This window comes from Salvelinus namaycush, chromosome 10 (genome assembly GCF_016432855.1).
Source record: "Salvelinus namaycush isolate Seneca chromosome 10, SaNama_1.0, whole genome shotgun sequence".
Classification (NCBI taxonomy): Eukaryota; Metazoa; Chordata; class Actinopteri; order Salmoniformes; family Salmonidae; genus Salvelinus; species Salvelinus namaycush.
The window spans coordinates 22661667-22685931 of NC_052316.1; the positions used below are offsets into that span (position 1 = coordinate 22661667).

General features: G+C 41.5%; 1 protein-coding gene across 1 annotated transcript in view; it reads right to left on the reverse strand.

Annotated features, from left to right (window-relative positions):
• The window catches only part of faf1 (Fas (TNFRSF6) associated factor 1), an 80053-nt gene that overhangs the window by 44756 nt on the left and 11032 nt on the right, over positions 1-24265 (reverse strand). Inside the window, exons 4-7 of the mRNA XM_039002526.1 lie at positions 23586-23818; positions 22881-22972; positions 22583-22674; positions 18094-18199 (exon numbers count right to left, since the gene is read on the reverse strand). Coding sequence (XP_038858454.1) covers positions 18094-18199; positions 22583-22674; positions 22881-22972; positions 23586-23818 — 523 coding nt within the window. The remainder of the gene's footprint in view (positions 1-18093; positions 18200-22582; positions 22675-22880; positions 22973-23585; positions 23819-24265) is intronic.

The window sequence follows — 24265 nt, forward strand, 5'->3', positions numbered from 1 at the left end:
ATGCTCTGTCTTTATCAAACCAATGTCTTTGGCGGATTTTCAGTGTGGAACCGGTCTATGTTTAAGGGGGTTAAAGCCTAGGATAACCAATTCTAAATGGCACTAGCAGTTAGCAAAGTAGCCGCAGCGGAAAATGGACAGGACTCAATTATTCCAAAACTGCAACTCGTTGTTGGAACACATTTTCCTACTTCAACCAACCAGTCCATTTGTGTTTTAAAACTGTCATTTGTCAAGAAATGTAGCTTGTGTGTACCATTAGTTATGTGTTTTGATAGGCATTTATTTCTGTAGGCCTAACTGGAGCTTGTGGGCGCACTCCGCAAATGTGTGTGTAGGGAGCAGTTGGAAGGCAATTGAGTGAATGAGACACTGAGGGGGAAAAGTAATTTAGGGAGAAGAACTGTGTGATCCTTGGCTTGGTTTCTTTTTTTTTTGTGAGCCGCAAATGCACATGTACAAATGGAACACTAGAGTCAAAGCAAATTAACTAGGTCTTCAAGACAAAATTTCAATTGCCTGTTCGGGCAGCCACAACGCACATCCACCAAAAATGTTAACAGTATTTCTGGTTAAAGATGGAAATTTGACGTCCGTTCAAGAACTCATGCTCATCCCTAATTTGGAAAGAACTGAATGAGCAATTAGGCTAATTATGTTTGCTTATAACAACCATCTTGACCAATTGCCTCTGAAGCTACCCTAAAATCAATATCAACATAAGACCAGGATTCCTTTTTTAATCAATATCTGGCTAAATAGAACCAGCATTAACTATTCATGATGATTTTATGCAATCTCTATGTACTACAGCCTTTTGCTAGGCATTCCAATTACAAATCTCATTAAAACTCCAATCGCCCAACTCAGCTTTCACCAAAGCAACCTACCATTACCACTGCTGACCAAAGCGATATTACAATTCACTTTTCAAAAAAGCCCATCACATTACTAGTAAGGCCAGTTAGACACATACTCTGATAACAGTGCTGTCTAATGCTGCCCCCTGTCTGCCAGAGAACTGTATTTACTTTGAGAAGAGCTTGATTAGGGTCTCACTTCACCAGATACATTACATAAAAAATCACACAACATGTAGCCCAATCCCCTTTATGTAGAATGTTTAGAACGGTACAAGTTCTCAGATTATTATATTATAAATAAATATCTGGGCATATGGATTGATGAAGTTATTTTAAAAAGCATATGGATAAATGAGTTAAGTTGAGAATAAAAATGGGCTTCTTTAGAAATAGACTATGCCTCTCCATGAACAGGAGAAAACAGATCATTCAGTCAACTTTCCTGCCAGTGCTAGGCTACAGTGACACCATTTATATGAATGCAGCTGCCACTACACTGAAACCATTAGATGCAGTTTACCACAGCACATGTCCCTTTATTACAGGGGACAGGTTGAGTACACATCATTGCATCCTATATCAGAAAGCAGGCTGGCCCTCTCTTAAGTCTCGTAGATTGATACACTGCTCTCTTTGTTTATAAAGCCCTTTTACAAACTTCCGCCGTACCTTAGTTCATTGTTAAAATCCAGATACACGAGTCACCAAACCAGATCACATGGATAGCCAACTATAAATATACTGAACAAAAATATAAAAACCCAACATGTGACAATTTCAAAGATTTTACTGAGTTACAGTTCATATAAGGCAATCAGTCAGTTGAAATAAATTCATTATGCCCTAATCATGACTGGGAATACAGATATGCATCTGTTGGTCACAGATACCTTAAAACAAAAAGGGCGTGGATCAGAAAACGAGTCAGTATCTAGTGTGACCATTTGCCTCATGCTGCACGACACATCTCCTCCGCATAGAGTTGATCAGGCTGTTGATTGTGACCTGTGGAATGTTGTCGCATTCCTTTTCAATGGCTGTGCGAAGTTGCTGGATATTGGTGGGAACTGGAACACGCTGTTGTACACAGAGATCCAGAGCATCACAAACATGCTCAATGGGTGACATGTCTGGTGAGGACGAAGAACTGGGGCATTTTCAGCTACCAGGAATTGTGTACAGATCCTTCCAACATGGGGTTATCATGCTGAAACATGGGGTGAATGGCACGACAAGGGGCCTCAAGACCTCGTCACGGTACCTCTGTGCATTCAAATTGCCATCGATGAAATTCAATTGTGTTTGTTGTCCGTAGCTTATGCCTGCCCATACCATAACCCCAGCATGGGGCACTGTTCACAATGTTGACATGAGCAAACCGCTCGCACACACAACGCCATACATGTGGTCTGCGGTTGTGAAGCCAGTTGGACTTACTGACAAATTTTCTAAAACGATGTTTGAGGCAGCTTATGGAAGATAAATTAACATTAAATTATCTGGAAACACCTCTAGTGGACATTCCTGCATTCAGCATGCCAATTGCACACTTCATCAAAACTTAGTAGGCCTAGGGTAAACTAGGCGTACTTTGGTTACACAAAACAAAAAGGACAATGTTGTCATAACCTAGAGCATTACATACAGACATTAAACATTTTCTATTGCTTGATCATTAGCCAGCTTTTGACATTCTTTTTAAATTAAGTTATGGTCGGCATGGCTTGGAGTTGCTGTGGTAGTTTGTTGCGTGAAACAGTACCCATATATAAAAATGTCTTCTTACCAGATACAACAATTAAACAATAAAAAAAAAGGCAATAGTCTTTGGCTTTAGTGTTGTATTGGTGGACATATCTAATAAGTAAAATAATTTGAAAGGTACCTTGGTCTGGTCCAAAATTACATGGACCAGACAAAGTTGAATTAATATTATAATACTCACCAGCTTGTTTTGTAGCTGGTCTGTAGCTTATTCTTTAAAGGTTTAGGTATGTGTACGCATAATCAAAGTGTCACTGAACTAGCGCACCTGCCAGAGTCTTTAGTTTGTCACTATCAAGATATTTTCAGGTCTGAGCTAAGAATTAAATGCTTTGGTTTATCTTTGTTAAAACCTTTAGGGGCATAGTGTCACCAGTCAGGTACTTATCCAATTCACACCCAAGGTCGCTGACTAAAGTTTTTGGTGTAACCACCGAGTTGCCCACTTTGGCACTAAAATCAGGGGATCATGCAAGCTTTACTCTGGAACCAAATAAGATGGATTGTTTTTCCAAGATGCAGAGAAAGTTTGTTATCTGAAAGCCATTTACTGATATTGGATAACTCTGCACTAAGGAGCTCTTTGACCGAGGCTTTGTTCTTATGGGACACCAGTAGAGTAGTTACCCGCATAAAAAAAACTAATTACGAGAGCAGGCTGATTTTATCGTTAAATGTACAGTAGGAAGAGAAGTGGACCAAGGATGCTCCTCTGCGGGACTCCACAGCTGATCCCTTTCGCACTAGAATGTTTTCCATTAACATCCACCATTTGGTCCTGCGGTTAAAACCAAGGGCTTTCATTTTGTAGCACATGATACTATGGTCAACCGTGTCAAACGCCTTGTGCAAATCCACATTCCACAGAAATTCCCCCGGTCAACATCTTTCTAGAGGTCCCGTTGATCTCTATGGAATTAGGTACATCTGCATTCAGTTATTTTTTTGCACCCGTGGATAGAATGATCTGCAGAGCTCTCTGCACCTTGATGCTCTGGAGTGGGGTAGTTGTTAATGGAGGACCTCCTTGTTGAGGAATGGGATTGCTTTTCTTAAATTGCTTGCATTGCATTTGTAAATGTGAATTTTGTATACATGCATGGCTCCCTATGCAAAATATGCCTTGGTCTCAATGGGATTTCCCTGTTGAAATGTAAATGTTTAAGTAATAACAAAAAGGGCTGTGACTACAAAAGGTAATAGCAGTTTGAGACGCAGACAATGAAAAAAATAGTTTGTGACAAATGCTTTGAGTCGGTGTCATTTTACGCAAGGACATAGATAGAAAATGAATTATCCACTGTAATAACACATTTTAATAACTTAACAGAATTTAACACACACAGAAAGCCCTTCCCTGCTGTTAAGGCTGAGACCAGCATGTACTCGATATCACAGTGCTTGGGCAACATACACAGAAACATTAATGATCAAATCATTCGAAATGCCAAGTACTAGTAATCCTTGGCTGGAGCAAAATCAAAGAAGAAAAGGTTGCCGTTAAACAGTCACAAGCTCTCCAGCACCAGATGCCTTTCATTCAGTCTCTCTCCCCTCTTTCTTTTCTCTGTTCCTCTCCCCAGCTGCAGAGGAGAAACGGCAAGGGGTGGAGAAATCCCCCGGACAACTCTTCTGATCACGGACACTCCAGACCCATCGGCCATCACTATTCTACCCGCCACTTTCCTGGCAAACATTTGCGCTCCAGCTTAGCGTACCCCCACATTTTGGCTGTGAATGCCAATCAAAGCCCCCGAGGCCGAACTGTGGCGAGCGAGGAGAGCAGGGAGCCGTTCCCTGGGAGCCACAAGGCAAAGCCAGAGCTTTTGGCAAAGACAAACAAGAGGACAGGACTCTCTCCCCATTGATATGCATAAGCAGAGACCATCGGCTGGTCTTCAACTAAGACAAAAGAGGATGAGAAAGATGGTTTGCAGTGGGCTCCCTATGTGGCGGTGTTGGGGACAGAATGGACGAAATGCGGCTGGCTGCATCTTTGAATATGGTGTTGCTTCTTTGTTGCGTTCTTATTTGATCATTCAGATCTCCATGACAATACAATCCCTTACAACTTTTACTTGGCAAGTCAATTAATAGACAGCCAACTGCATATTTCCCCACAATACTTATTCTAAGAATTCATTGAGTTTTATGAAGTATTCCAAAACCCTTTGATGTTCTTTAGGCCTGGCACTTGACGATACAAATAGCAGTTCTCCACCTTTTAGTTTATGAAACATCACCTGCATCTTTCATTATGTTCTACATGTTTTGGTGCAAAAAATAAAATACTAAATAAAACTGTCAATGACCAAACAGTAAATATGTGCCCAACACGCAGTGTTCCACAGATCGATTAACAGTGGTAAAGGTGCTGGGTCTCATATTCTCTTTTGGGGGAACAGAATGCCTAAAGACAAGCATGTGGGAGGACATGGAGGACTGTTTGATTCTGCTTTGTCCCCTCTCCTGCTCCCCCAACAAGCTACTAGCCCTCTTCATCGTTTCTTATCCCCATCTTCACAACAGGGACCCCTCCCCAGTGTTTGTAATCCCAGCAGAAACACTTAAGGTTCACAGTGGGTGCTCATCAAAACCATCTGCCTGAGGAAGGGGAGAGGACACCCTCACTCCGCTGCTGCTGTATTAATCTCTTCAATTAGCACCATTACAAACCCGTAAAGTAGACTGATTACAGTAATGGTCACCAGCGCCATGCAGTCAGCAACACCAAGAGCAGGGGACGCTGGGGCCCAGGAAACCAATCTAACCGATGCACCAGCAAAACACAACAATACGGTCTGTCTGCAGTCTGACTAATTATGAGAGACAGAAACAATAACCACTGGCACTTTGGCGTCGCTCGAGTCACCAGTAGTGGAAATGCTGCCTTTGACATGAACAGAATGAAAACAACTTTCCCACAAAGATGATACATTTGTACTTGAATATCATCTTGCTTTTATCAATCAGAATGTTTTGCGCCTTGGGACTGTCAGAGGTCATTGCCGACTCAACATTCTTACTTGGTCCCAACAAACTTGATTCAAACTTCAAATGGAGGCTACTCCCCGAGTGCGTTACGTACCCCAGTATCGCTCACATTGAAGAGAGGTATTTCAGCGACACTGTCAGTCCATGGGGAGCTTATTACACTTAACGTGGACCAGACTACCTGCTGTGAATAATTAATGGAGCCATTTCAGATTGCTCTGCATATGCTATTAAAACAAGAGAAAGAGGATGAGGTGTTTCCTTATAATAGAACACTTTGTTTTAGTCCTCTGAGCTAACTAAGTGGAAACACTAGAGGCTAAAGCTGCAACGGATGAAAAGAGAGCAACTGCAGTGTTTCCCCTAGGATTTTTTCAGCAGTGGCGGTAAAGTTAGTGGGGGGGGGGGGGGGGGGGGTGCTAGTGGGCGTGGGCAATGGTGGCCATCCTATTTGTATTTATTAAGGATCGCCAAGCAGAAGCTACTCTTCCTGGGGTACAGCAACATTGAGACAGTTATGTTATATAAAATATTACATAACACTTTTCGCAACACAACAAAACACGTCTTTTCCATAGCTTGCTCTCTAGTGCCCCCCCTCGGGAGCAAGCTATGGAAAAGACGTGTTTTGTTAGAGCTCCGCTCAATTTTAAAATAATTCATATTTAATATTAATTTCTCACCACCTATAATATCAAACATTATCTGGCAATACGATAAATGGGAAAATGCACCAAAAAAAGGGGGTCCTAAACAAGAATTTGGATGAGACAGACAACGAACCGATTTCAATATCACCGTCCAACGAGGAGTTAGCTGAAGATGCTAGCTCCCAATATAACCTACTCCAAGTGACCTACTGGCTGCTATAAACTCACTAAGCAAGAAGGTAGACACAAGGTTGGCTGATATCTCAAAGCGTATTGGGACTTTGACTGAAACTGTGAAGGCAACCAATGGCAGGGTGCATGAGGTCGAGCAGACAGTTAATCACGAGGCCAGGCTACAGGACAGAGGGGGAAAAAAAATCACAAAACCATGAAAGCCCGACGAAATGCTCGAGTCGCATTCAAGACACCAGAACATCCGAATATTTGGGATCCAGGAGGACACTGAGAAAGGGAATTCCTTTGAATTTGTCTCGGAGCTGATACCAGCATTGCTAGAGAGTGAACACTTCAAAACACCCATCCCGATCGACCGCGCACACAGATCCCAGGCAACGAAGCCAGCCAAGGGCGCACCACCAAGGACATTCATTGCACGACTGCACTATCTCCAGACCAGGGATCTCATCCTTAAACTGGCTAGTCAAAAGTTCCCCCTTAACTACAAAGGAGCCAGGGTGTCTTTCTACCCAGATCTTACTAAGGAGGTGAGGAACCAACAGAAAGAGTATGATGAGTTGCGCAAGAAATGCAGGGCGGCCAACATGCGATATGGATTCCTCTTCCCAGCCTGGTTTGAGGTGACAGTCGAGGGATCAACACCTACGTTTGACAACCCAAGAGAGGCTGACCTGTTCTTGTCACGCAAGCTCCCTGGCTGAGGACACAGAAGTGGCCAAACAGAGGCCAGGAATGTGTTTGAATTTCCTACCGATGTCTTTTTGATCAAAAGATCAGAGATTGGGACTTATGATGGGTGAGATGTTATTGCTTATATAGCATTGTTTAGCCTATCATGTTTTAGTCCCAATGTGAGAGTTAAGTGTTATCTAATATTCGTTTTATATGCAGAGCCTATAGATGCCAAGTTAGGGTGCCTAGACATAAAGCCTGAACTAAGGTTTGTGTGTTAGTCAAGGAGTGCTTCGTTTGAAGAAGTCACTCAGTAAGAGGACGTGGTCTGTGTTTCATGTTTACTTTTAGTACAGGTGGCATGACAAGTTCCCACATGGTGGGATGTTTTTCGTTTTGGTTTTGTATGACAGCAACAATTTGCTCTAAAATAAGAAATGCCAAAGTGACCAGGCACAGAGTAGACCTGGTGGATTAAAGATAGTCAGTTGGAACTGTAATGGCTTAGGTCATGTCGTGAATAGAGCTAATGTTTTTCTCATCTTAAAAATCACTGGGTGCTGACATAGTGCTTCTTCAAGAAACTCAATAAAACGCTCGGCTCAGGCCAAAACGGAGTCGGCTGGATTGGTCAGATATACCAGTCTAATTTTGATGCAAAAGCTAGAGGGGTAGCAATCCTGATAAGGAAAAACATTCCTTTTATTTATTCATCCTCGATTTCAGATCCTAAATGGTCAGTATATTATTGTGGCTGGTACACTGAATTCGATACCAATAACCTTGGTCAATTTATATGGACCCACCGTCGATGATCCATTATTTTTTCTAACGAAATTTAAGGCCATACCAAATATCTCAAATACAAGTGTTATTGTTGGAGGTAACTTTATCTAAAAGAGGATCTAATGTACAGTTAAAACAGCTATCAAGGCCACTTCAACAATCAAATGCCAGTGTCAGTCTAAATACATTGATGACAACCCGTAACATAGTCGATATTTAGAGACTAATGTCTATCTATTGGGGGGGTCATTCTTTGTCAGTTCATGTCATATTCCATAATTTACTATTTTTTGTTGTACTCCAAACTAAATTTCAGCAGCTGCGTCGGTTACCCATCATCCGATTGTAATTACGGACCACTCTCTGTTGTCCATGGTGCTGAAACTCGACAATGTGTCTACGACTGTGGCGCTTAGACGCATACTTGTTGAAAGATGATACTTTGTCAGTGTTTGAAGGAGCAGATAGCTCCGAGGGGGAAAAAAGCTAACGACACGGGGGATGTTGACTACTCCACCCTTTGGGAATCTCTCAATGCTGTGATTAGAGGTTACATTATTTCATATACATCAGAGAGGAAGAAACGCACCAATACTAGGCTGAAAGAAATTGAAAGAGAGTTAAGGGAACAGGAGGTTTTATTATGAATTCCTCGAATGCAGTCCTTGAGAAGATCAAAGTTTAAATATGAATACAGTACCATCCTTCCAAAACAGGTGGGCTCTTTACTTGCTAGAACGCAACAAAATTATTTTGAACTGGGTGATAAACCACATCGATTATTAGCATGACAGCTAAGGCATGTACAGGCATCTAGAGCTATTCATAAAATAAAAGAGACAATGGTAAAATAGTAACAGACCCGCAGGATATTAATAAATGTTTTGTGCAGTTTTACTCAGAGCTATATCAATCGAAATGCGATGCTACTGATCTACAAACTATGGAACGCTTTCTCACTGAATGTGAACTTCCTAAACTAGACAGGGGGGCAGCTGCTGCACTTGATGCCAGGATAACTTTAGAGGCGATTAACACAGCAATAGCACAATTTCCAAACAGCAAGGCACTTGGGCCCGATGGATATGTAATAGAATTCTCTAAGTAGTATTGCGCCAGTCTAGCTCCACTTATGTTGCGAATGTTTAAACAATCCAAAGAAAATGCCAAACTCCCACAAACACTGTATGAGGCTACTATAGCACTGATCTTGAAAAAAGATAGATTCAACGGAGATGTCTTCTTATCGCCCCGTGTTGTTGCTCCCCATAGAAAATAAGGTGTTGACAAAGATATTGGCAAACCGATAGAAAAAAATATGTTTGACATCATACACCCTGACCAGACAGGTTTTATCCCAGGTCGACATATATACTACAATTTGAGATGCCTTTTCAACGTAATGTATCATGATCATAAAGTTGAGGCAGTGGTAATTTCTCGACACAGAGAAGGCGTTTGATCAGATTGAGCGGAAGTATATGTCGGTTCTGGAGCATTTCGGGTTTGGAAAGGAATGTATTAATTGGATAAGAATTATTTATGCACACCCAATAGCATCCGTGGTAACCAATCAAGAGATGTTGCAGTCATTCCACCTGTTCAAAGGCTGCCGACAGGGGCGCCCTATTTCACCTGCTCTCTTCGCTTTAGCCATGGAACCCCTTGCTACTCTCATTTGTGTATGTGCCGATATAGCTCCCGTTAAAATAAGACACGCAGAACAAAATGTCCCTCAATGCAGACTGTTCATTTGTTTTTATCCAAGCCTGAAACTATTCCCCCCTTACTTAACTTGATGAATTCATTTGGCTCCTTCTCTGGCTACAAGATACACTGGCAAAAAAGCAAATTGATGCCAATATCACCGCCTGTGGTTGTGCCATTTCTACAAACTACCCCATTTAGAACAGTGATGGACAAGTTCACAAGCCTTGGCATCAGTGACAAAACTTAAATCAGCTATTGAAAACGAATTGGGATATGAAAATTGATCAGCTTTAACAAAATACAGATTTTTGGAGAACTCGGCCTTTCTGCTTGGTTGGTTGTATAAACACTCCAAATGGTTGTCCTACCCAGGTTTCTTTACTTCTTCCAATATCTACCCAATTTCATACCACAAAGCTATTTTAAGAAACTGGATTCAATAATAATTCCATTCTTATGGGATAACAAGGCAGCCAGAATTTCAAAGAAGCATTTAAGAAAGTACAGGGGGGGTTTTGGCCTTCCTCGCTTTAAACTGTATTATTGGGCTGCTAATCTGAACATTGTGTCTTTCTGGAGGGAAAGTTTACCTGGGATCTGACAGAATGATATGCCTTCATGACTTTTGATTGAGCAGAGCTCCGGTCAACGTTCCTCACTCCCTGCACTTGTTAACAGCCCAGCATATGTGAAAAAGGCCACTTATGACTCTAACCCAGTCATTTGTCACACTCTAAGGATCTGGAAACAGATTCTGTATTTTCTTAACATACCCACTGTATACATTGACAGCCCGATTTGCCTGAATCATGCATTGGATAATATGGTGTTATCACAGTGGAGAGAGAAGGGGCTCACAACAATCGGTAACTTATACATTGGTCATTTAGCTACATTTCAACAATCACAGGGTAAGTTTAACATGCCAACAACACTTTATCAGATACCTCCAAATCAGGAATTTCTTAAGGACACATCCCACAGTATGGCATTAAGCCAAAGAACCCTACATTATATTGACCCTTTTGAATGGGGTTTGACAAGGATAAGGCTGTCTCTAGACTTTATAATTTGCTACAGGCCCACAGAGGTACAGTTGAAGTCATACATTTACATACACCTTAGCCAAATACATTTAAATTCAGTTTCACAATTCCTGACATTTAATCGTCGTAAAAATTCCCTGTCTTACGTCAGTTAGGATCACCACTTTACTTTAAGAATGTGAAATGTCAGAATAATAGTAGAGAGAATTATTTATTTCAGCTTTTATTTCTTTCATCACACTCCCAGTGGGTCAGAAGTTTACATACACTCAATTAGTATTTGGTCGCATTGCCTTTCAATTGTTTAACTTGGATCAAACGTTTCAGGTAGCCTTCCACAAGTTTCCCACAATAAGTTGGGTGAATTTTGGCCCATTCCTCCTGACAGAGCCGGTGTAACAGTCAGGTTTGTGTGTTCGCACAAGCTTTTTCAGTTCTGCCCACAAATTTTCTATAGGATTGAGGTCAGGGCTTTGTGATGGCCACTCCAATACCTTGACTTTGTTGTCCTTAAGCCATTTTGCCACAACTTTGGAAGTATGCTTATAGTCAATGTCCATTTGGAAGACCCATTTGCGACCAAGCTTTGACTTCCTGACTGATGTCTTCAGATGTTGATTCAATATTCCACATAATTTTTCTGCCTCATGATGCCATCTATTTTGTGACGTGCACCAGTCCCTCCTGGAGCAAAGCACCCCCACAACATGATGCTGCCACCCCCGTGCTTCACGGTTGGGATGGTGTTCTTCGGCTTGCAAGCCTCCCCCTTTTTCCTCCAAACATAATGGTCATTATGGCCAAACAGTTCTATTTTTGTTTCATCAGACCAGAGGACATTTCTCCAAAAAGTACATTCTATGTCCACATGTGCAGTTGCAAACCGTAATCTGGCTTTTTTAATGGCGGTTTTGGAACGGTGGCTTCTTCCTGAGCAAACTTTCAGGTTATGTCGATATAGGACTCGTTTTACTGTGGATATAGATACTTTTGTACCTGCTTCCTCAAGCATCTTCACAGGGTCCTTTGCTGTTGTTCTGGGATCGATTTGCACTTTTCGCACCAAAGTACGTTCATCTCTAGGAGACAGAATGCGTCTCCTTCCTGAGCGGTATGATGGCTGCGTGGTCCTATGGTGTTTATACTTGCGTACTATTGTTTGTACAGATGAATATGGGATTTTCAGGCATTTGGAAATTGCTCCCAAGGATGAACCAGACGTGTGGAGGTCTACAATTTTTATTCTGAGGTCTTGGCTGATTTCTTTAGATTTTCCCATGATGTCAAGCAAAGAGGCACTGAGTTTGAAGGTAGGCCTTGAAATACATCCACAGGTACACCTCCAATTGACTCAAATGATGTCAATTAGCCTATCAGAAGCTTCTAAAGCCATGACATTTTCTGGAATTTTCAAAGCTGTTTAAAAGGCAAAGTCAATTTAGTGTATGTAAACTTCTGACCCACGAATTGTGACACAGTGAATTATAAGTGAAATAATCTGTTTGTAATTAATTGTTGGAAACATTACTTGTGTCATGCACAAAGTAGATGTCCTAACCGACTTGCCAAAACTATAGTGTGTTACCAAGAAATGTGTGGTGTGGTTGAAAACGAGTTTTAATGACTCCAACCAAAGTTTATGTAAACTTCCGACTTCAACTGTATCTACATACTAGAAGTCGACCGATTAATCGGAATGGCCGATTAATTAGGGCCGATTTCAAGTTTTCATTATCGGAAAATCTGTATTTTTGGGCGCCGATTTACCGTTTTTTTTTTATTTATTTTTTTACACCTTTATTTAATCTTTATTTAACTAGACAAGTCAGTTAAGAACACATTCTTATTTTCAATGACGGCCTAGGAACATTCTAGAACAACAGATTTTTAACCTTGTCAGCTCGGGGGATCCAATCTTGCAACCTTACAGTTAACTAGTCCAATGCTCTAACAACTGATTACATTGCACTCCACGAGGAGCCTGCCTGTTACGCGAATGCAGTAAGCTAAGGTAAGTTGCTAGCTAGCATTAAACTTATCTTATAAAAAAACAATCAATGACTGTCATTGCTCCAATGTGTACTTAACCATAAACATCAATGCCTTTCTTAAAATCAATACACAAGTATATATTTTTAAACCTGCATATTTAGCTAAAAGGAATCAAGGTTAGCAGGCAATATTAACCAGGTGAAATTGTGTCATTTCTCTTGCGTTCATTGCATGCAGAGTCAGGGTATATGCAACAGTTTGGGCCACCTGGCTCTTTGCGAACTAACTTGCCAGAATTTTACGTAATTATGACATAACATTGAAGGTTGTGCAATGTAACAGGAATATTTAGACTCATGGATGCCACCCGTTAGATAAAATACGGAACGGAATAAACGTTTTGTTTTTGAGGTGATAGTTTCCGGATTAGTCAAAGGTATATGGTTTAGAGAGAAATAGTCGACGCGTTATAATCCCTGTAATAACTTGCGGCTGAACTTGAAAGGGGTTCCTTCCTTATTTTACCGTTCATGTCTTCCATAGAGAATGTCTTGATCTACTTCAAATAAGGTCTGTGTTTCGCGGAGGAGCAGACTGACAGGGGACCATGCAGACAAGCTCTGCTTTCTGCACTACAACCTAAAACTTAACTGGGAATATTGAAGACCCATGAAAGCTGGTGGTTCGTTTTAACATATGTTTAACATCATGTTATTTGAGAATAATTGATTTTATTTATGTATTATATTAAGTTAAAATAAAAGTGTTCATTGAGTATTGTTGCAATTGTCATTATTACAAAAATGTGTGTGTGTGCGTATGATATATATACACACTGCTCAAAAAAATAAAGGGAACACTTAAACAACACAATGTAACTCCAAGTCAATCACACTTCTGTGAAATCAAACTGTCCACTTAGGAAGCAACACTGATTGACAATACATTTCACATGCTGTTGTGCAAATGGAATAGACAAAAGGTGGAAATTATAGGCAATTAGCAAGACACCCCCAATAAAGGAATGGTTCTGCAGGTGGTGACCACAGACCACTTCTCAGTTCCTATGCTTCCTGGCTGATGTTTTGGTCACTTTTGAATGCTGGCGGTGCTTTCACTCTAGTGGTAGCATGAGACGGAGTCTACAACCCACACAAGTGGCTCAGGTAGTGCAGTTCATCCAGGATGGCACATCAATGCGAGCTGTGGCAAGAAGGTTTGCTCATACCACCCTCATGGAGTCTGTTTCTGACCTGGAGTCTGTTTCTGACTTCATAACTGGGTTGATGAGCTGCTGCTACCCTGTGCTGTACTCCACTCAATATTTAAATGTGGCTTAACTACACTGCTTGTAATGACTATGCTATCGTCTAATAATATATAACACCTAATATGATTATTTTTGTATGCTTGAGTTAAGTTTTGGCCTCTAAATTTGCCATCCCATGCAACAGTACAATGAAAGTCAATGTTAGTATCGGCCTTGTTGAACCTCCATTGGCAGCGATTACAGCCTTGAGTCTTCTTGAGTATGACGCTACAAGCTTGGCACACCTGTATTTTGGGAGTTTCTTTCATTCTTCTCTGCAGATCCTCTCAAGCTCTGTCAGCTTGGATGGGGAGCCTCGCTGCAAAGCTATTTTCAGGTCTCTTCAGAGATGTTCGATCAGGTTCAAGTCCGAGCTTTGGCTGGGCCACTCAAGGACATTCAGGGACTCGAAGCCACTCCCACTCTTGCTGAAAAACATTCCCACAGCATGATGCTGCCACCACCATGCTTCACTGTAGGGATGGTGCTTGGTTTCCTCCAGACGTGACGCTTGGCATTCAGGACCAAGAGTTCAATCTTGGTTTCATCAGACCAGAGAATCTTGTTTCTCATGGTCTGACAGTCCTTTAGGTGCCTTTTGGCAAACTCCAAGCAGGCTGTCATGTGCCTTTTACTGAGTGGCTTCCGTCTGGCCACTACAATAAAGGCCTGTTTGGTGGAGTGCTGCAGAGATGGTTGTCCTTCTGGGAGGTTCTCCCATCTCCACAGAGGAACTCTGGAGCTCTGTCAAGTGACCATTGGGTTCTTGGTCACCTCCCTGACCTACTTCGATTGCTCAGTTTGGCAGTGGAGGACAGCTCAAGGAAGAGTCTTGGTGGATCCAAACATCTTCCATTCAAGAATAATGGAGGTCACTGTGTTCTTGGGTACCTTCAATGCTGCAGAAATGTTTTGGTACCCTTCCCCCAGATCTGAGACTCGACACAATCTGGTCTCGGAGCTCTACACACAATTCCGTCAACCTCATGGCTTGGTTTTTGCTCGGACATGCACTGTCAACAGTGGGACCATATATAGACAGGTGTGTGCCTTTCCAAATCATGTCCAATCAATTGAATTTACCACAGGTGGACTCCAATCAAGTTGTAGAAACGTCAAGGATCATCAATGGAAACAGGATGCACCTGAGTTCAATTTCGAGTCTCATAGCAAAGGGTGTGAATTCTTAAGTAAATTTGCTAAAATGTCTAAAAACCTGTTATCGCTTTGTCATTATGGGGTATTGTGTGTAGATTAATGAGGGAAACAATTATCTAATCAATTTAAAAAATAAGACTAATATAAAATGTGGAAAAGGGGAAGGGGTCTGAATACTTTACGAATGCACTTATCTACAATACAAAATCCATGTTTATGTGTGGGTAGAGTGTGTGTCTTACGTGTGTGTCTGTGCGCGTGTCTCTTCACAGTACCTGCTGTTCCATAAGGTGTATTTTTATCAGATTCTACTGCTTGCATCAGTTACCTGACGTGGAATAGAGTTCCATGTTGCCATGACTCTACGTAGTACTGCGCGCCTCCCATCGTCTGTTCTGGACTTGGGGATAGTAAAGAGACCTATGATGGGATGTCTTGTGGGATATGCATGGGTGTCAGAGCTGTGTGCTAGTAGTTTAAAAAGATAGCTCGGTGCATTCAGCCTGTCAACACTTCTTACAAAAACAAGTAGTGATGAAGTCAATCTCTCCTATACTTTGAGCCATGAGAGATTTACATGCATATTATTAATATTAGCTCTTCGTGAACATTTAAGGGCCAGCCGTGCTGCCCTGTTCTGAGCCAATAGTAATTTGAGGTCCCTCTTTGTGGCACCTGACCACACGACTGAACAGTAGAACAGGTGCGACAAAACTAGGGCCTGCAGGACCTGCCTAGTTGATAGTGTTAAGGCAGAGTAACAATGTGTTAAATGGACAGATTTCTCCACATCTTAGCTACTGTTGTATCAACATGATTTGACCACGACAGTTTACAATCCAGGTTTCCTCCAAGCAGTTTAGTCACCTCAACTTGTTCAATTTCCACATTAATTATTACAAGATTTAGGCTTTAGTGAGTGTTTTGTTCCAAATACTTCCAAATATTTCAAAAACTAAAAGCAATGTAACTTATTCCTTGCCACCCATTCTGAAACTAACTGCAGCTCTTTGTTAAGTGTTGCAGTCATTTCAGTCACTGTAGTAGCTGACGTGTATAGTGTTGAGTCAACCGCATACATAGACACTGGTATGTCATTAGTAAAGATTACTTTTCTCAAAGGGCCTAGACAACTGCCCTGGGGAATTCCTGATTCTACCTGGATTATATTTTAATGGAAGCGCCTCAAACAGCACCCTCTCTGTTCTGTTAGACAAGTAACTCTTTATCCACAATATAGCAGGGGGTGTAAAGCCATAACACATACATTTTACAGCAGCAGATTATGATCGATAATGTCAAAAGCCGCACTGAAGTCTAACAAAACAGCTCCCACAATCGTTTTACCATATGTGCCGTGCTTGCTGAAAGTCTGTTGTCAATTTGTTTACTGTAAAATAGCATCGTTTCTGGTCAAAAAAAAAGGGGGCAAAAGTTGACAAATTTTCTAAAAGGCTGATTGGTCGGCTATTTGAGCCAGTAAAGGGAGCTTTACTATTCTTTGGTACGGGAATTACTTTTGCTTGCCTCCAGGCCTGAGGGCGCACACACACACCTTCTAGTAGGCTTAGATTGAAGATATGGCAAATAGGAGTTGCAATATCATCCTCCATTATGCTCAGTAATTTTCCATCCAAGTTGTCAGACCCCAGTGTCTTGTCATTGTTGATAGACAACAATCATTTTTTCACCTCTTCCACAATCACTTTACGGAATTTAAAATAACGCTTGTCTTTCAGAATTCGATCAGTTATACTTGGATGTGTAGTGTTAGCATTTGTTGCTGGCATATCATAGCTAAATTGGCTAATCTTGCCAATAAAAATATAATTAAAGTAGTTGGCAATATCAGTGCAATTTGTGATCATTTCAGGAATGATGAAGCAGAGTTTGCCTTTTGGCCCAAAACATAATTTAAGGTGCTCCAAAGCTTTTTACTATCATTCTATTGGCTGCAGATGTTTTTTCCATTATTTCTAACATCCTACAAGTGTTGCTGTTATACTATGAGTGACTCAAACATAAGATCAATGGCCCGATGCCATGACATTTGAATTTTTGATTCTCCGACTGTCTAGTTACTTTGGTGATAATTTTTTTAAACAAAGTGTGTATACAAAAATTATAGCTCCATTATCTTTTCTACATACTTTACATCTGGTTTAAGTTGTTTAATTAAAATTAACACTGAAAACATTTTTTATTAAGAGAGAGAGCAAGATTTTTGTATATATCTTTGAGGGGCAACAACGATTTAGCAGGGGCAGCCCACCACTGCTAAATGCATATAGGGAAAACACTGAACAGAATAGATTATGGTGTTGTCTACATGGCAGTCCCCCCACCCAACCACGTTCAACCCTCAGATTGAGCTGCAGCTGAGACTGTAATAAGTAAAAAGAGGGGCAAATAGGAAGCCAGTGGGCCCAGTATGAATATTTAATCTGCTACCAAATCCAGTGTTTGGTTTCAGATAGAGAAAATGAGCATGACCCGTTCCCAACCCCCACTACACAAACACATTTCTCCCCAATGTTGCTTGCCAATTTGTCCTCAAACAGCTTTTCGGACATTTAGAAAGTCACTGGCTGTGTGGACCTGATAGATGGGCAATCTTGGAGAAGAGAAATTATAACTACCAACTCTATTGAGGTGCTGCAGTAAGCAAACAATGCACCACAGCTGTGTGTAAAATTTGAGCATTCATGTAGAATATTGATATGAATTCCTATTGTAGCAACATGGCTGAGCAAAACTTTGATTGCAGTTAGCGTTTATTAGAGTTGTATAGTCAATTAAAATATTAAAAATGTTCCTACTCAGTGATGGCGGTTATGTTTTATAAGAACTAATATCAATCAAACCTTACAACTATCCTACTGGTAGAAGGCCATATCTTTAAGATCTTTCAGCACTGACAGGACATTATGTGAAGAGAGAGGGAGACCCACCTCCTGTATGGTTCTGCTGCCAGGGAAGTTGAGGTTGTAGTCTCTCTGGGCTTCACGGTGGCTGATGACGAGCAGGAAGTTCTGATTTAATGACTCCTGAAGAACGCTGGAGAAGGAGGAACAAATAAAACAAGAGTCAAGTGGAGAACAAGCTGAGACTAGTCAGACACTTATCCCTGCAGTGAGATGACTTCCTGCGTCTCCCCTGGGGCTCGTGCCCACTCCTCCGTCTCTGTCCAGACAGGCCTGGTGCCGGGTCCCTCTTCTGCGCAGCAGCCTGCTAGCCTGCTCCCTGAGCCAGCATGGGGTGATCAGGACACGGGGCCACAGCAGTGACATCAACATTGCTGGTCTGGCAGACAAGTCAATGTATTGATTTGTCAGACTGACTTTTCTCAAAGTTGCTCCTATACATTGGGCCAGAGTGGTTTTTAATAAGGGCAGACAAGTGGAGAGTTCTAGGCCCTAGCTTGCAGCTATGAACAATGACTGAGGATGTGTACAGTACAGGAAGACACTGTGTGCTTCACAGAGAGATTAAAGTTTTGGACGCTTCACTTATAATAAACGTTGAGGTTAAGTAGCGGTTTGAGCAAACGCTCAGTCTGTGTTCGTGAATATGAATCGGAAGCTTAGTCCAAGCCAGGCAGTTAATCAGAGCTCAACTCGAAGCGAGGAGGAAAAGGATAGTCGGAATTAATATGTAGCACACATTAATTATGCAATCACTGCCTTAATCTGCGCAGATCTGGACGAGCTTATGTTAACAGACGCTCAAATTTACTGTAATGACAGCATATTTACATTGACTAAAACTACGAAATCAATATGTAAATGTAATGTTTGTTGTAGCTAACCGGGAAGATTGAAAATGTGTGGTGTGGAAGGACTGGATGCATATGTAATGGGTTGAGCAGGGAGAGGCAGGCAGGAGAGAGGGAGGAATGGGGACTCACATAGGGGACCAAGCTAATATCGGCATGATTTGTTTAGACACAGTCCCGACTGATTCTGGCAGACGAAACAGCAAAGGGGAAAAGTGGGTAGCTGTGTTGTAGCATTACCATAAGCCATTGTGAAGACAGCAATAATAATAAATAATAATATGGGGACTTATGGCTTTACACAGTAAACACTTTGAACGTGAGCGGACTATGTGGCCCATACTGTGAGGCATTTGTCTCCTCTGTTACTTAGCGATTTGGCTTCCAGCAAGTTGGTCGTATTGAGATAAAAGACCTAAGCAAATATAGAGGAGAATTAATATCTTTGCTTCCGGGGTCCTACTACTGACTCAACAAAGTGCTTTCAGCTCCTCTCTACACTTGACTCCCATCAGGCTGTCCTGCGTCTGAGCGTTTGCGCCAGCCGTCAGTGACCTCTATACATGGAGGCACCGGGCCGTGTCCTCTCAGGAGTACTTGACACGGCATGAGGTGTTCTGAGTAAAATGTCGCTTAACTTTATAGACAAAAAAATAAACAGTTTTGCAGGGGAGGAGCAGTCTCAACAGATTGGTTTCATTCTGAGATAAGCCTCTGAGAGTCCCCAGGCACAGAGCAGACACAGACCTTATTAAAATAGCCCTGCCAGAGAGACACACACTTTTCCCTTTACGTTAGAACACCACACACACTGACCATCTCATCTGTGATGTATGATCTAAAGAGGTCAAACTACAGGCAGACATGCATAACCATCCTACCTCCACATTCTGTGTCTGCAACATAATAGGCAAATACGCAATCTCCCATGATCTGGTATGTCTTGGTCTGCCATTTTGTCTCAAGACCAATCAGCATACTAATTGTTAATAATTTCCACTGATTTTTGCCAGCCAGCATCTGAGGCATCAGTATCTCTGAGGGGATAACAAACTGGGGAGGGAGGGACGCTGCAAATTAATTCCAAATGTCTAATAATCCATTTGTATTTCACATTCAGAGTTCAAATTAAAATAACCTTCAATAAAACACACTTCCTGGAAGCAACAGAAATAGATGAGTCGCATTAATATATAAAATCAACCTACATTATTTATGCAAGAGATTAGCTCCATCTAGATACCCTCCTGTATTAACCGTCTGTCAACACAGACACCGGGAAACGTTTGTTTGGCTCAGGAGTGGATCTCGGTAACTACCTTTGAGGAGGGAGCGCTTGTCTGAAATCTCCAACGCCTCCCAATTTATTTAAAATCAAACAGAGGATTGACTGAGTGGGCCTGGTGATATGGATAACTATTTGATTAGTCTGTTTGGTTTAGGTGTGCAGAGATGTGCTTTGAAGTAATTGCCTACTGTGGCTTTTATTTGTTAAGTTATGTCCCATGTTCAGAAACTTCTCCCAATTATTACAAAGGAATAGGAACTAAATCAGAGGTAAAATGTTATTTTAAACTCAAGCAATGAGTATATTACATATGGACACAAGTACTCCTTGCATAGTAATACACACACAAACATCCCAGTGAAGTACTAAATACTGAAGGTCTATTCCAGCAAGCAATCAATATGATTATTTTGGAATAAATAAATTGCCACCAAACATAATTGCCTTCCATAACTTAAGGCAATAGATAAATAGTAAAATGTGTTAATGACATATACTAATCATAATTGATTTAGCGTACGTATTATTTCCTACAAAGTTTCATTTCAATTAGAGTTAAGCAGGCTTGAACTGTACAACTCAGAAGAGGCTACTGTACATCTTGGTTGTTCCCTGTGATTTAAAAAGGTGGTACCCAAGCTAGCCCTGCTAGTAGTGCCCTGTTTCAGCAGGTATTAGTACAGGGTTTGTCAGAGCGGTGGGATGGCAGCTCCCTGACCGCAGCAGACTTCCAGCTCTGTGAATGCGCTGCAACGGTTATTTTTAATGCCGCTGTGCTAACAGCTTGCCTGCCCTCCCTGTAGGAGGCCTGCTCCTCTGAGCGGTGTGATCTGTCACCCTCTTCCAGCAGCAAAGATCACAACAGGGTCGCCACACACCCTCACCAAAACAGTTTATGGAGGATAATGAGCACCTAACACTGAAAATGATAGCACTAAGAAAATTGTACCACTAAGAGACACTGCAGTGGCCATGGTTATCCAGAAAATAGCCATTAGCTGCCTGCTACACAGTCAAACCTCTACTTACTGGTTGTCAAAGACGCACAGCCAATGGCAGCAGTAGCCTTCTCTCTTTTTGGAACTCAACACCCTACATATTTGTGAGATATTATAGAACCCTAACCATACAAGGCATTGCAATATTTGACCCGTGTCGGTATCTGGCCGTTTCTCTGTGTTTGATTCAATGGGTTCTGAGATGAACACGGGGGAAGAAACATGAGACCAGCTGTATTGACTGTTGTCTTCCTGTCCGACACACGTCGGTGCACAATGACTGCTGTAGAACCAGAGTGACTCTTCATAATGCATGGCAGTGCAACGCGTCTATCTCCTCAGCAACCCCTCTGGGCCCGACAGTCTCCCTAATCAACACAGATAATTACACAGACACATCCCCTCCTGTTACAACCGACAACAGACACACTCCAACAGCACTTCAGCTCATCAACAATTACAGGAGCAATGCCTTAGTGCCTTTCACACCGTTCTCGCTCTACATTCGGGGAATTCTGAATAGGATGTTGCTAAAGTATGCTCAGATAAAGATTGAACATGTGTACAGCGTACCAAATATTGACAAGCCTTATTAGTGTGGTTTGTTGCCATGCTGGTGAGCAGATGTAGCAGAGAGAATTATTACAGTGAGTGGGACTTCGTTATTAGTATGAACTTTACCTGGCTGATACAGATGAAATATCAGATCAGTGACAAAACCAGCCTTCGTGACAGGATTATAGCTCAATGATGAATATTATGACATTTTAGAAGGAGACGTGGCTAAAGCCTCATTGGATTCATAAAGCTTGGTAGAATGACCTTCTAGAGTGGTTTAATGGATCCTCCTCATTGAATTTCAAATTTCTCTCAAAATTACAGAAGTGAAAAAGCTGCTCTACTATTTGTATAGGAAGAGAATATTTTCAGCAACAAAATAAAGACTGGAAATAGCAACAAATACAGCAATGAAGAGCATTATTTACATTACACAAAGAATATTTCAGTAGGATTTCACTTCAAATGTCAAAATAAATTACAGAAGCCTTCTGTGCACAAGGGTCAAATATCTTTGTAAATATTCAAATTGGAAGCTATTGTACAATATTCATGGCATATATTCCATAAACTATTTTTAAAATGACTAGGTGTACAGTGCCACCTAGTGTTCAACCCATATGAAAATGGCTTTGTTGGCAAAGTGGTGCAGTCCTGTTGATTTACCAGTCCTTTTGATGTTGGTAAAAATCAATTCTGCTGCATATTGAGGTACTGGAGGGTATTGGGTAAACAGTGTCAGTTACCTGCTGGGAATTGTTTGCTGAATGTGACTCAAAACAGGAAACAAAAGATGAGTGTAAGTGAGTCAAGTTGGGTACCTGTTTTGGCTGGTGCTGGCAGTGGGTGCGATATCTGGGGTCAGCACATACAGGCTGTTGTTCTTGGGCAAGTGTAAACTTCGCAGAACCGTCTGAGGACACAGGGAAAGACCAATAAATAATACTAAGTGGTACTTTATCTATCCCCACTAGATGGGTGTGAGTGACATTTGTGAAACCTCATCCGATGTGAAAAATAAAAGATAAAACTAAAAAGGTGGCAAAGAGATGCTTTAAACATGCTAATTTCAAGAGGTATTACATTAACCAAAACAATTGTTTTGAGAGAAATACTCACAATGTCAGATACGTCTCCACTTTTCCAACCCTTTAACTGCATTTTTGATATGGGGACCTGAAGCTCTGTCTCAAGGATATGTTTGATTTCCCCTACAAACAATAAAAGGAAGAAACAAGTTGTAGTACTATGAACAGGCAGTTGGACATATCCCCACCATAAGATGGTAGTAATAGATGAGAAAACCTGTTTTCAAAGCAAAGTACAAAATTCATTGTGTATTCATGAAATTTTACACCTTACAAGCGATTTACATTTGAGTAAAACATTCGTAATACACACTTCCACTACCTTCACAACATAAATTGCTTCAACACTGGGTACAAGTGTGTAGATTCTGAGAAAGGGTTCAAAGTCTAAAAACGAAAGCACTATACCCAGGTGTTGTATTGACCAACATCGCTCCTTTTACCAGAAACCCACAATATTTTGGATTCTCAGTAACACCACATCTGTAACACCCACATTTTCTCTGAGTAAGCAGTAAGGGTGTGTGATGTATTGTATTTATTATGGATCCCCATTAGTTCCTGCCAAGGCAGCAGCTACTCTTCCTGGGGTCCAGCAAAATCAAGGCAGTAATAAAAACAAAAAGTTTTAATTACAAGACATTCACAACAGATTAATGATGAGTAGGCCCGTAGTGGAATATTAGTGTAGGAACCATAGTATGAAGAGTAGTGTATGGTGAGCGCATCTCCTCACCAACTGCGCTGCCCTCCTCTACGACCACTTCCACAGTGCGCTGGCGGTACTCCACCCGGAAGTTGAGCAAGCGCGGCTGCCGCTCCACAATGTGTCGAGAGGGGAGGACAGGGCAGAAGGCTGAGGAGGAGGATGGCGGAGAGGAAGACGATGAGGTGGCTGGTGGGGCCACTGCTGCCTCTGCTGTTGCTGCTTGGCTGTGAGGCCCATAGATGTTGGCCTGGGATGACTCGCTGGGGAAGTTTGTGGGTTCAGACAGTAAGCAGAGGTTCAGAAAACGTCAACACAGGGAGCATCATGTAGTGCAGTTCAATATCATATTGAATTGTATACAGAGTTTAGTGTGTCTAGAAAAGTAGAAAGTCTATCACCAAAATAGTGTAATTCTCAGACTAGACCCTACATGTGCAATTTTACTCAACACCATTGAAATGCAAAAACAAAGCAAAATATTTCAGTAAACTCAAACATTTAGCCCATGCAGATTTTACTGGGTTTCTGAATACTTTATCCACTGCAGGAAAAACATTTTTGTCCACTAAATAGGCTAAAGCAGGGGTGTCAAACCAGGGGTCCGATCCAGCCCACGGGTAGTTTGAGCAAAAAAATAAAACTCATACTTTAAAACGTCTAAAAACCAAATAGAAACTGTGCAGACGTGATAAAGGACATACATTCTT